Genomic DNA, 14,999 nt, shown 5'->3' with positions numbered 1-14,999 from the left:
TAAACCGCAGAAATTGATTCAGGCATTAAATATAGATCATAAGATTTTTTTAGAAATTGATTCAAGCATATGGTTCAAATCAAAACCGGGATTCATGATTCGAGTCATAAATCATAAGATTTTGTCAATGAGCCCAACTATATGTAGAAAAATTCTACATAAGATTCAGAATTGAAGCATAAGAAACTAATCTTTTTCACCAAAAAAGTGTTTAATAAATGTGGTTTCCCCGTTAACTCCAAACATCTTAGAATGAGACTTTGAATTTGCATCTGAAAATTTTCACATAGTCATTCCTTAAGATTTATATCCATAATTAGAGAGTACCGGGCTGCTGATCTTTTGTACAGAATTAAAATAATAAGAAATGGCCTGCTAGAACGTCTTCATGCTTTTCTCTCCTTCAATACCTTCCATGGCATATAGTCTTTTCGATGGGCTACCATCTGCTAGGATATATAAGAAAGAAGATGAACATGACGAAGATGGGATTAAACAGAAGACCAGAAAGAAAGGGGGTAATGGATAGTAAACCCCAATGTTTTAATTCCGAAACTTCGTTGACCTGGATGGTTGGATCGTTTGGACCCGAAACCGTTCAGGCAATCAGTTCCGTTTTATCCCGATTCGGCCTCTGGTAAAAAATCATTGAATTAGTCAATGAACCATTGATCTGAACAGTTTGATCGGTGAACCGTTCGACCGAGAAAACGGTTTGCAATTTATTAACTTGTCACAACAAAATGAAAAGGGAAAAAGATCTCTCAGATCTGAGATCTGAGATCAACTGAGAGAGATGTGTGGGACTGGAAGAGACATCACATTTAGAGATCTGGGAGAGAAGTTTAGACTCTAGATGACAGATCTGCGAGAGAGAGAATGAGATCTGAGACTGAGAAATCTCAAATCTACTCTAGTTTTTCACCATCATCGTTGTTGTTTCCGCCATCACCGTCGCCACCGTCGTTGCCGCTGCAGCCTTCAAGCCATCCTCCTCCTCTTCTTTCTTCTTCTTCTTCTTCTAAACACTTTCAGCCGACAACTTCTCAAATGCCTCTCGTTCCATCTTTATTTTCTCTTATATTTATGTGCATCTTACCCTAATATTTCAATCTAATGGGTAAGATGGCATATCACTGTTAAAATATTCAAACTATTTGAACCGTTTGACCTAGACGGTCGAACCACTGACCCGAAAACCAGTGGCTAGAACTGTTCCATTTTCGGGCTGGTTTTTAAAACCTTGGTAAACCCCATATTATTGGTTGAGATAGTGAGACGTATGAAGCTTGGTAATGAAGCAATAAAAGAGAGGGGGTTCATGGGCAAGGAAGCAAAAAATGGAGGGATATTAGAACAGGGGTGGTTAATTGTGACTAGCTACCTTTCTATACAGATCTTGTATTCCTTTCTACTTTTTTTTTCCTTTTTTGATGAGTGTACTCCTTTCTACCTTTGATCATTAATAAAATTTTGAATTGTTATTGACAAAAAGAATAAAAAAAATTGAAGGAATGTTTCAAGAGATCAAAAGGTAGAGATTGAATAATACGATAAGGAGAACAACAAGGAAAGAGAAGCCAATATCAAACTTTAAAGAGTGAAGGACGAGACCACATTAAGGCCCCGTTTGCTTTTTAGTAAGTTATTTACCCGGGTAAATGCAATTACCTGGGTAAGTTTTTCATGGGAAACACTTACTCTAAAAAGTGCATTTACCCATGTTCTTTTATTTCCTAGGTAAATAAGGTAATGACCATTTTAGTCATAAAAATCCATTATTAAAAGAGGCATTTTTGTCTCATTCAAGTGTTAGCAACTTTTTCCTACGTAGAAAAGTTATTTATCCACCTAGGAGATAGATATCACTTACCCGGATAAGTGATACACAGGAAAATAAACTTTTCCTAGTCCCCACATAAATCTGAAAAATGAACATAGGACTCTTGGTCAATGGAAATCAAAATCCCATTGACCAATTTTCCCCCTCTAAAAATATAAAAAAAGGAACACCCCCTAAAAGTAAGAGGCAGAGCTGGCAACTAAGGTGTCTCAAAGGGCTTCTTCTAAGGAAAGGACTACCAAATTTATCTAAAAAAAAAAGTAAAAGGAAAGGAATACCAAAGGGAAAAGAGGCTTGTCTAGGGAAGGGTGAACATTGCAGGGAGGGAGGGGAGAAGTAAGGGAGAGGAAGAGGATTGTTCTGGATAGAGAATGCTGAGAAACTCAAAAGCTATTAGAATGGGAATATGAGGGGAAAGGAGTAGTGGAAAGCATAAGGAAGGGCAAAATGAAGATGCAAAGAGGGCTTCCTCAGGAATGATTTGGAGTTTGTACGAACAAGTTGAAGGTTTTCAATATATGGAAATTCTATTTTTTTTAGTAGTACACAATAAGAGATTTTTTGGTATGGCTTCCGTTTTTTTGATAAACGGTGCCAGCTCATTGCCATGTAAGCATTTGTGCTAAAATGTTATTTAGCAAGTCTGTTTATCCAATAAACATTTATCTTGATTTGTGTATAAGCCAACCGTTGAGAAAGCTTCATTTTAATATTTTCCCCAGCACCAAGGTATTTATTTACTATTCTGCTTATGTGGAACTTAATGACACCGAATGGCATCTAATGGTGCCTAGCTGTCAATAAACAGTAAAAAAACATTTACCAACCACTTTTTCTCGGTTTTAAAGACTAATCAAATACAAACATTTTTTAAATAAATGGAAGTTATACCAAACATCCCCTCCATTAGCCGAATACCGAAAAAAAATAACAGTATCTAGATTCCTTAGCCAACCAATTTTCAGCTTCAAATCCCCTTCGATTAACGGTCTATCAATGTTCAACTCTGTAGCAAGTTTTGATTTGAGTAGAATCCCCCACACCAATGGGACCTGAAAACAAAGCAACTATACTGGCATTTGCATTCCTTGAAACACCCCCAATTCCTTAGCCAACCAATTATCAGCTTGGAATCCCCTTCCATTAACGGTCCATCAATGTTCAACTCTGTAGAAAGTTTTGAGAAGAATCCCCAACACACAATGGGACCTGAAAACAAAGCAACTATACTGGCATTTGCATTTCTTGAAACACCCTCAATTCCTAAGGGTCATGGGTTCCCCAAGCCTTTTCACTTCTCAGGCGAATGTTTTTGTATACATAATTCCATCTTGGCATTCTGTATCTTTGTACTTTTATCCTTTTTATTCTATTAATAAATTTTTGCTAGCTATCAAAAAAATTGAGAAATATATTTTTTTTTCGAAAAATACTTTTGAGAAATATATGATATCTTTAAACCATAATAAAACCAAAGGGTATTAGTGTTGTTCAATACCAATGCATATTTATAAATATGGCACCATTGCCTCCTGTACCTTTTCCTAGTTGCAATGCCAGCTTCCTTTTTGTCTGGCTATGAAGTGTTGTTCCCTTTATAGCTAGCTTTCCTGCACAGGAGAAGCCAACACGACAAGTCTATGCAACAAACGTGGCTACCATTGCATAAAGATCATAAATGAAGGAAATCCTAAACGCTCGGCTAAACCACAAGAAAACAATTAAAGACAATACAAGAATTACAAGCCACACCATAGATTCTATATTGCCACTGGAAAGTTGCAAAAAAGAATACAAACTTTCAACAAGTAGCAAAATTTAGTTGGAATTAATGTCAAATTTGCATTGTGCATTTCTTTTGAGAATGTCCCAACATATGGCAACGGCCACACTGAACAACCCTCTTTGGGCGCTTAAAGTTGTCTATGCGAAGGACTTTCTTTTTGGGTCGGCCAGGTGGGCGACGAGTCTTGGGTGGGCGTATTGTGACGTCAACTTTAGCACCCGCACCCTCTGTTCCCTCACCAGGATCTTTCCAGGTACTCCTGTCTGGAATAGGATTTACCATTTGTGAGTAGGCTTCACGATAGCTAGCTACTGTGAAACAAGGCTCGGCAAATAGATGGGCATTTTGGCCACAAGAGATGAGTGCAGCAACAGCATGTGCACATGGTACACCATAAATCTGCCAACGGCGACATGAACACTGGCGACTGCGTATATCCACAATGTTTGTCCGCTCAGTTGAGACAATCTCAAATTCCACTTCATTCGCACGAAGTACTTGATAACAACGAGCATCTGCAATTGCTTCTAAAATGCGCTTCTCGGCGGATGGTACAAGAATTGAGTTCCAGGTCATGCCCATGTTACGACGCTCATTGAACCAAGATGTCAACTGATGACGGATATGCTCCATCATCTGCACAATAGGAAGCTCATGACCTTCAAGGGCCCAGTTGTACAACAGTTCTGTGACACCCAAGGTAAAGTGACCATAGCGTACCCCCTCAAAATATGCTACTGCCCATTGGCGGGGAGGAAAACGCTGAAACCATTGCAGGACATCTTGTGAAATCTCTTTCATCTCAGCAATCTTGGCTTCAAATTCAGCAGCAGTGAGTGCATACACAGCATTCCAGAATATGTTTACCAATTTTGTATTCTTAAACTCATCACGGAAATTTTCACTGACATGGCGCAAACAAAATCCATGGAAAGCACTTGGGAAATGTGTTTCTACTGCCTCTACGATGCCTTTTTGTCTGTCGGATAATATTGTTAGTCTGGGCATGTTTTCAGTGTTAACCCCAAGAAGTTTGCGCAACTCAGACAAGAACCACATCCAATTTTCATCGCTTTCCATATCAACTACGGCAAATGCCAATGGAAACAATGAATCATCAGCATCAATGGCTGCAGCACAGAGTAAGGTACCTAGGTATTTTCCTTTTAGATGTGCTCTGTCAAGTTCCAAAAGTGGCCTGCATGCATTTATAAAGCCATAGATTGAAGCTCGGTAAGAAATAAATAAGCGTTGGAAGCAATTCTCCTGCCCAGTAGCAAACACTGATGCGATACTTCCTGGATTGGTCCTTCTGATTTGTTCACAATATGCAGGAAGGAGGCGATATCCTTCCTCAAAGGTTCCATGAACTGCAGCCATGCTGCGTTCCTTTCCACGCCAAGCTTGCATGTAAGAAACAGCAACCCCGTGTTGTTCACGGATGTCTTGCAATATTTCTTTTGGTTTGTACTGCGGATTATCCCGAAGCCGGGCTTCTACGGATCTGGCAACCCAACCCACTGAAGCTTGTTGATGATGGAGGTTGCGAACTCCTTCACAAGTATGGTCCGCATGCAAAGTTCTGATTGAAAAGGTTGAAACACCTGGGCACTTTGCTACATGGACACGCCATGGACATCCTTCCTTGGAGCATTTGGCAATAAATCGGCTCCGGTCTGATTTCACAATCCGAAGATCAAAATGCAAGGCTATGGCTATCTCTTTGAGTGTCCTTCTACATGTTTCAACATCAGGGAATTCTTGTCCAATAACTAATGAATGGTCAACTGCAACTAGTTGCTGATCAGATTCAGTTAAAGAAAGGTTGGCCATAAATCCAATAAAATAAACAGCTCCAGTATTCAACAAATCAAAAGGTTGAACTCATGCCATCTTCGGATAGTGTGTGCTACCCAAGGTGCACTCTTCTAGGGTATAATTACTGCATACACCCTTTGAGAGACAATCCCTAGTGTAGGTTGTAGATAATGAGAAGTTTTGGTATGTAAGTCAACCACAATTTGGGGAAAAGGCATTGCTGATAATTGGAGCACTTGTGTAGTTTTGACAAATTGCCACATGTCTTGTTTCATTCTAAGAGTGAAGTAAAAATGCTGCAAAATAATTGTAAATAATTAAGAAAAGATAATAGTAGGCCAACATAAACAAGACAAATGAAATCTGTAACATGGATTATACCAAATAGATTAGTTGGTCCATATTGAAATGAAATAAAACTTTTTTGCCTAAGGTCAAAAGGCATCCAACATAAAAAGATCCCATTGTTGGTTTAAAAGCCTTGAGTGGTTTGTATAGTCACTACACTAAACAAATACACAAAACCTGTGAAAAAAGAAAAGATAAAAAATAAGAACCACAAAGAGAGAAGGAATGGTTCTTTTTTTCCTCATAGAGCCTGAGGATCCAAGGGATGATCCTTCCATAAAAACAAAGTATACATTCATAGTTGTGGATATGAATCAAAATATATAATAAGTTTTACAATCAAACTCAAATTTAAAGGTGTCAAAGGTCAGATGGAATATCAGATTCCAGATTATGGGAAGTTAGTGCCACAACTGGCAGATAGAATGGAAGCATTTTTCCTTTTTTGATGAGTGATGGAAATGGAAGCTTCGTTACCAATAAACCCAGATGATATATTTGTAGAAAAGATGATAGTAAATTTGAACAGAAGATTTCATAATGAATAAAGTGATAGAGGCACAACATCCAGTCAGTATTCTAAAAAACATACAAGGCTTATGCTTTGGGTAATGGACTTATATGAAGCTTATGCCTTGAGGCTCATCTGAGACATGGCTCAAGGAAAACACTTAAAGGCTGAACTTGAGGCTCACACCTGTAAGTATAGGGCACATTCTTCACAACTTGGGATGCTTAAATGTATGAGTGTGTATGTTAATATATCTACGCATGTATGTATGCTTCAACATATCTAAATTTTGAGGTACCATTTTACATTTAAAGCTCTTTACTAGTCATTAGGCTTCTAAAAATATGATGAACTTACCTGAAACTCCTTGTAAACCTTTTGTTCATTTATATTTCTATCGGTTCCTTATTTTGTTTTGTTTTTTCACCTTGCCTCATGGCACTGCATCCACTATGCAAAGAACCAGGTGGAAATTAACACCTCCTCTTCAAATATAACATTATCTAAGAGATCTTGATTGGGTTAAATGCCTAAATTGGAAAGAAGTGACCTTTCCTTAGTTTCATGTTTTTCCCTTAAAAAAGTTGTAGCTCAAGAGGCTTAAGCCCATGTCTTGAGGTTTATGCCTCATGCATCTAAAGGTCCTGGCACCCTGACTCATGACATTGCATCTACTATGCGAAAAAAAAAAAAAAACAGGTGAAAATTAACACCACCTCTTCAAATATAACATTATTTAAGAGATCTGGATTGACTGACCTTTTTTATGTGTTGAGGGGGATCATTACACCTCATGTTTTGTCAATAACAATAAACAGAACTTCATTTAAGAATTAAAGATTATTTTGGGGGTTAAATATACCCTTTGATTTCACTAAAGTTCAGTTTGGAAGGAGTACAAATACAAATACATAGAGCGCAAAATCTTGTATTTTATATTATTTTTATGCATTTATACTGTACATATTCATATGTGTACTCTTTCCAAACTGAGCCTAAACTACTTGAATATACCCTGTGGTTTCAAAAACTATTTAAGTATACCTAATGGGATGGCCCCACTTGACACAAATACGCCACCCGTTACTGAAACGTTTATGGCCATTTGCATGTGATATCACATGTATTTTTTATTTTATCAAAATTTCGGTTTTACCCCCACTTAAACTATTTGGGTTCTCTTTCTCTGACCACCGAATGAATCTTCTATGGCTTTCTCCGTCAACCTGAACTACTAAGTTTCTGTTTTTAGAGAATTACAAAGCAGATTCTTCTCTTTCTATCTTGCTTCTCATTACCTGCTGCAGAACTTCAACAGGTACCACTAAACAACAAATGCCAGGGTGTTTTCAATTGTATGACCTGGGCTTTCTCAGACTGTTGCAGGGGACCCAAAGCTCCCACTCCCTGTTTTTGGCAAACAAGAAGTGAAGATTCAACAGTTTGACCACAGATAGTCAGAAGAGTACTTCCAATCTAAGTTCGAAGTCACAATTCCCTAGTACCCACTTACTGCCTTTTGACTTTGGCCAAAAACTGCTGCACTGTAGGTGCCAGCTTCAATTTCACTGTGAGGACTTGACTGCGTCATCACGGACTGGATGGATAAGGTGATTGAGTTTCCGCTGCCTGGGGAGGAAGAACATATGAAACTGCTGAAGTTCTATTTGACTTTGAACAGGTACCTTTGCATTGGAAACAAGATTGAATCTTGGTGGGGATCTTTATTCAAGAAAAAACCTTGGAGTATCCAGCCCTCTGAATCAAGCTTGCCAAACAATGGGAACAGTTCCTGCCACTCCACATCTCCAACTGGATTCCATGGACCATGGTAGGGGAGTCTTGTTGAACAATTTGTGGGTTGGCTTTAGAATTGAGGAATTCTTATACTTCGATATAGGGAACTTACAGTCTGTTTGGTTGGTGCGACCGAGAAGAGAAAATGGGAATATTCTACTTAGATTCCCATTTTCATTTGTTTGTTTTGTGAGACGGACCGAGAAATAGTGAGACGTAGTTTCCCAAAACTTGGAGCGCAGGATCGCACTGAAATGGTGCGACCCCAGTGAGAAAGGAAACCACATGCGAAAAATACAAGTCAAGCTAGTCGAGGTCCAGTGAAGGCACAATGAAATAGTAGCAGCATCGTCAGAGATGGAAAGAGGTCTGATGGAGGTGCAAGTGATGATAGCCCAGTGGAGGCACAAGTGATGAAGCAGCAAACACACGAAAAATACAAGTCAAGCTGATCGAGATCCAGTGGAGGCGCACTGAAACAGTTGCATTGAAATAGTAGTGGCATTGTCAGGGATGGAGAGAGGTCCAGTGGAGGCGCAAGTGACGATAGTCCGGTAGAGGCGCAAGTGATGAGGCGGAAAACAGGGGTGGCTGAAATCAAGTAAAAGGGGAGGGACAAAGGTCTTGCTATTGTTACTGGTTCAAGTAGCAGAGGCAAGCGAAGAAAAAGATGAAGAAGAAGAGGAAAAAAAAAAAAAGAAAGAGGGAGAGGAGGAGAGAGAGAGAGAGAGATGAAGGGAGATTGGAACTCACCTTGTCGATGCCACTAGTTTTGAGTTCGAAGGGAGGAAGACAATGAACTGTATAATAAATCGAAAAAAATAGGGGAGAGAGAGAGAGAGAGAGAGAGATGAGGGGAGATTGGAACTCACCTCATCCATGCCACTGGTTTGAGTTCGAAGGAAGACGATGAGCAGTATAATAAATCAAATGAAAAACTTAGTTTTCCTGAATAAGGGTATTTTTATAACTTTGGGTATCCATAAAGGGTATTTCTGTCAAGATATAAAAAATCAAGCAAAAAGTTTTCTCAGCAATCAAATGCCGGAATGCCAAAATGAGAAAATAAATTTTCCCTTCTCATCCCATCCTTTCCCATCCCATCCCTTCTCATCTCATCCCTTCTCAGCAACCAAACGGACCATTAGGAAGAAGATCAAATCAATTGGAGATTATCATAATTGTTAATAGGGCTTTATATTCTTTCATTTCCGTTGTGGAGGAATTGGGGCTAATGTGTGTAAAAGAGAGATATGTAGAAAATCAATTTTCTCCTGTTGTAGTTCTTAAAGGTGTTAATCCTATATGCCCCTATTCCGATCAATAGAATCAAAGAGGTTTTGAGCTCTATATAGTATGATATCAGATCCATGATTTCTTTGTTTTTTGGTTATTTTTATATCATATCTGTTAATTGATTTAACAAATGCATTTGGGTTATTATATGTCACCAATGCGTGATTAACATGTTAGGTTCTCATGGCTTATTCAACAACAGCATGTCCATTCAATTCTCTCTTTGCATAGATTCTGTGGCATATTAGATCTGTTAATTCAGGAATGTTAAAATCCCTGGTTACCATTGAAATGGAAGGACGAGAAGGAGAAAGAAGATCCAGTCTGAGGTTTTGTTCTTCTCTGTACTTTTTGGGTACTCCATCAGTTAACAATCTAAGCTCATGTTTTGAAAATCTGAAAAACAATTATGGACATTTTAGTCTTATAATTTTTTTCTGTTACTGTTAATGGTTAAATGCTTTAGCAAGGTATATTTAAGTAGCTTTGAAAACCATAGGGTATATTTAAGTAGCTTCAAAAGACCACAGGGTACATTTAAGTAATTAACCCTTTTTTCTTGATTGGCAAAATTGCATAAAAAGAAAACCTAACATTTCATGGTATTTAAAATGAGGGAGCGTTGAATTTCATAGATATTTGCAATATGGGATCTAGTATGGACCACAAAATGTATCTTTGAAGGAATTAAGGTTGTTCAGTTTCTTTGGAACATTGATTTGAGTAACTTAACATCTAGGAAGTGTTTCCACGAAAATTATCAACCCAAAGCTTATCCAGGAGAACTGTAAGTATTTTATAGTTCTTAAAAGCTTCTACGATGAGTTTCAATCTGACAGAAATATGGAGAAGTGCAAATGTGTATGCATAAGGAGCTTACAGACATATCAACTAGAAACTACAGGAAATGGCAGGTAAAAATAAATATCAATGGTGCTGCTTCATCACTGAAGCTAACGGATATCGGAGGAGTTATTATCCCAAGGTAGTAGATTCATTGCCATCTCTTCAAAAGACTCACTAGTTGACTTCTTTCTACTACGAATAGACTCCAGTTAGCAAAAAAAAAAAGGAATTTGAAAAAAAAAAAAAAAAAAACAAATAGGGAGATCGGAGTTTCGAAAGACAAACTCAGCCTTTGCAGGTGCATAGCTGAACTATCAGGGCACTTTTCAATCTTGGTAAAAAAATGCTTGCTCCTACAGGGAACAAACAAAACAAACTACAAGAAAGTTTCATTGATCAATGAGACCATAATATGTTCAGACATATAGAACAACCACAGCTTGTTATCTCAGCTCGACCAACTTGATGAATTAAGTGGCTTCTGAAACAAGTGATCAATTAAGTGGCTTTTACAATACATGCAAGTAAACAATCAATCAATTCCGATCCTCACAAACAATATACAAATAAAACTAATAACCATGAAACCTATTCAGCTCAAACCCGCAACTTAGATACAAATTTTCTTACACAATACCAATCAAACGCACACACTGAACCCTAAGCTTTAACCTCGTTATTTCATCCAACACAAGACCCTAACCAAATCAGAATCAAACTCCTTTTACAAACAAGCTGGTGTGCAAACGAACAAATCAAATGAAATCGAACAAATAAGCTTACCTCTTATTGAACCAACGATCATAGAACGAATAAGAACCAGTTGGGGCATAGATGCTTCTTCCCACTACAAGCGAGAAATCCGAATTCGAAAATTTCGATGAGATCGGATCAGATCAGATCGCAGCAACAGAGCTTTTTATTTATTAATTATTATTTGTATAACAAATTTACAACACAGCTTTCGATATTTGAAAGAACGATACTCGATTGAACGATGAAACCCTCTTTGCCTTCATTTGAGGAAATCCAAAAAGCGAGAAAAGAATTCAGCAGTAGACGAGACGATGGAAACCATATCCGAAGTTCCGAGCATTTCTAATTTACGAAAGTGCCCCTGTTCTCTGTCTCTACTATCAGTGCCCATGTGTGATCGGCACGTGTAGAAGTAACGTTTATTTTGGTTATCTCTGAGAGCGTAGGACCACCGTCAGGCGTTAGCATTAGCTCCAGGTCTTTGCTGTTGCATAGTTGCATTACATCATCCTGCTCCGGGGAGAAGCCTTGCTTCCTGTTAGTGTTACCACTCGAATGTATGTTTGCTGATTTGCCACGTGGCAGATAGTTATTGGGTGCAAATAGGCGCCAGGCAGTGACATGTCAAACACAAACGCCAATACCCTTTCTATTGATTGTCGTTATTGTTTAGGAGAACCTCACCAAAGTTATTGTTTTTAATTTTTTTTTTTTTTTTTATAAATTTAAAATATTTTTATTTTATTTAATTAATCACTTATCCATTTTATTTAATTAATTCGATTCAAGGTTGGTTCTATCAAGGCCAATTTAGGCCATTTTTTGGGGTTAGTTTGGGTAGGTAAACCCTTAAACCTTAGAACCATCTTAGATGAGGTCAGTTCTATGAATTTGGAACTAAACCCTACCCAATAATGTATTAGGTAGGTTAGTTCAAGATTGATTGGAGGTTGGTTCCATTTAATTCTGAATAAATATACTCATTTGCTCACCCAGGACATAGTACATGACACAATTATAAAAGTTGTGCATCAATCTTTCAGTCTAGTAAAATGAACAAAATACAACATAATGTGTTAGGACATAGTACAAGGCACAATTATAAAAGTTGTACATGCATTCTTTCACTCCGGTAAAAATGTAAAATGAATAGAGAGATGAACAAAGTGTACATTATATTAATCCCTAAATAAAAATCCAAATGAGCTAGATTATTTCAAATTTATCGGCCTTTATAATTTATTTTATAAAATTATTACTGAAATCTTGATAATACACTGGGGCCTGAGAAAATGGATATCCTCATTTCAAAGTTGTTTGCACCTAAGGCTCCATTTAAGAAGATTGTAAGTACAAAGATGTACAGTGCAAAACTTTGTGTTTTTATTCCATTTAGGAGTGTAAATGCCGGTTGAACGCATATATGCACTCTGGTTCAATTTTGCTAGTGTTTGGTAAGAATGCATTTAGTATCGGTTTGAAAGATTTTTCGGGATGCAGATTCTGACATTCCAAGCCGGGCCCCATATGAGAATGCTAGAAGCTATGTTTGGTGAAAATCTTGAAAGCCAATCACTGTGTTCTGGATGTGAGAAACACAACTAAAATGGGAAGCTACTCCAGGTAGCTATTTTGAATCATGGATGCTCAACCGTCACAACTGAATTAATGCACCTCACCTCCAATGCAAAAGCCCTCTCAAGATGAGCTTTCACAAATTTCAAGGTATGTTTGCATCCAAAAATGAATGTAAACTTTCACTCAAAGTTGGTCAATGTAAAAAAAAAAAAAAAGATAGATTCCAATGTAAGAATTTGTGTTTATACTCATTACAACTAAAAATCTTTTGGCAAGAAAATAAATTTATCAATGCAAAACTAAACCAACTTTGCATTTGCATAGATACATATTTGTATTTGTACTCTTGCCAAATTGAGCCTAAGGTTGTGTTTAGTTGCAGTGCAATTTTATTTGCACTAGTACAAATGTATGGGAATGCAAATGAAAAGAATGCAAATTCTCATTTAATTGTATTTTGGGTTTTACTTTATTCTGCTTCAGGTCTTAATTTACTTCATTTGTACTACAATCAAACAAAATAAGCTAAAATTTAAAACAAAATTAGTTAAGAATTTACACTCAAATCATTTGCACCGCCATAGTTTTAGATAGTGCAAATTTATTTGCATTGCAACCAAACACAGCCTAGGAAAATTAGGGAGGTACCCTATACTTTAAGGATGATAGTGACGCTTGAGGTCCTTCAACTTTTACTTGGACAATGAGGTGCCTTGTACTTTTAAAAATCAACACTTAAGTCCACCCTTAAGTGTCACTACCCGCAGATTACCTCTCTTAAATTTTCCCAATATCCCATTTAATAAGAATTTATAAGAAAAGTCCTAATTAAACTAAGTTTTAGACAAAATGAATCAACTAGATGATGGAGCTAATGCTAATAAATGGATCATTGACAAATAAATTTAAGTCAATTAAGGGGATAAGACAAGGAGACCCTCTTTCATAATATATTTTTATTCTATATGCAAAAAAAATAGGAAGGAATAAAGTTGAACTAAGATTTAAGACATAAACAGTATAGTTGTTTTGCTCATTCTTCAATATCTTGATAATTTCCAAATTTATGCTAAAGAAAGCATACATGTGTTAACATATAACACAATAATGGAAATCACAAACCAATATGCTAAGGCATTAGGGAGATTTCAAGTTTCATTGCTGTGAGAAACAATTCAAACTCAAATCACTGTTGTTCTTTTAATTTCTCACAAAGATAACACTCTTTTTGCTTATAAATCTCTTGTTCACTATGCTCCTCATCCACTTATGGCCAATCCTCTCTACTTCCTATGTCAACCCAAACTCCTACAACATTCTTATAAAGATTCATATTTTTCAACGTCCTCATATTAATGAGTTTACAATCCTTAGTGGCTATTTTGGGTTTATTTCTCAAATTCACCGCAAGTTGAGTAAAGATTTTGGTCAACATCATTCCATAGGGCAATGGACTAGTGTTGCTCAATGTTGCTTCTAACATGTGTCTCATAATGATGTATGGCAAATTAACAAGCCTTCCAGTCTTTATATAATACAGCAGAAACAATTCCGTACCAGAGAACCCCTCTTTTTCAAAATTGGGTCTATAAGAATGATAACTAACACCCTTAAAATTAAGAATAATAACAACCCCTCTTTTTCATATACCACTAGTGAATGACTAAGAACAAGGAATCAGTATTGTTAGATTTACATTATAGAATCAATGCTGTTAAATTTATATTTATTAATATTTTAAATAATTATTAAACTTTCAAGAAATATTTATTTCAAAAAATAGCTTTTCAATAACTATTAGAATAATATGGATAGTTTTCTTTTGTTATGATAAGTAAAGGGTTAATGATTAACTGAAATTGATAGAATGTAGGTAGAAGTGGTTGTGGATAACCACTTTTGCATTTTCTGCATTTTTTAAAGATTGAATTGAAAATGGTAGTAGTGGGTAGCTTCTCAAAAAATACCACATGTCTAGTTTTCCAAAATAAATGAGAAGGTCATGTGTCTGAATGGTGGGGAGCGGTAGCTTGGTAATGGGTTGTGGGCTTTAGTAGAATTTCTTAAAAATTGCTACATGTCTAGCTTTCTAGAAAATGAGAAGACCACTTATTTGAATGGTGGTAATGGGCTGTGGACTTTAATAGCAACTTCTCGGAAAATGTCATGTGTCTAAATTTGAAAAAGCCACGTGCCTCAATTGTTGGGGGCTGTAGCCTGAAAGCCTTCCCTTAATGAGGCCTTCACATGAAATCCCCAAAAGGTGTCCTAACTCTACAATGGTTAACTGAACCCTAACACCCTTTTCAAAAGAACCTAACTTATATGTCCGGTTTAAGGAGAAACTAGCATAGAAGTGGCGAACAAGAGTGAGATAAAATGGGTTGTTGGAATCTTACCAGGGCATCCCATGAGTTTCA

The 14,999-nt window shown here is 37.0% G+C and overlaps 1 protein-coding gene across 1 annotated transcript; it reads right to left on the bottom strand.

The window, feature by feature from the left end:
* Positions 1-3,582: 3,582 nt before the first annotated feature.
* On the bottom strand, positions 3,583-11,503 carry LOC148874809 (uncharacterized). Its single transcript, XM_088966131.1, has 2 exons — positions 11,029-11,503; positions 3,583-5,743 (listed from the first exon to the last, which is right to left on the bottom strand). Exon 2 carries the CDS (start codon positions 5,460-5,462, stop codon positions 3,678-3,680), a length of 1,785 nt encoding a protein of 594 aa, XP_088822257.1. The 5' UTR covers positions 5,463-5,743; positions 11,029-11,503; the 3' UTR covers positions 3,583-3,677.
* Positions 11,504-14,999: the final 3,496 nt, after the last annotated feature.

This window comes from Nelumbo lutea, chromosome 1, assembly GCF_056320005.1.
Source record: "Nelumbo lutea isolate HS-2025 chromosome 1, American lotus-T2T, whole genome shotgun sequence".
NCBI classification, from domain to species: domain Eukaryota; kingdom Viridiplantae; phylum Streptophyta; class Magnoliopsida; order Proteales; family Nelumbonaceae; genus Nelumbo; species Nelumbo lutea.
The sequence above is the reverse complement of the archived record's forward strand: the minus strand, read 5'-3'. Positions and strand labels throughout refer to the sequence as shown.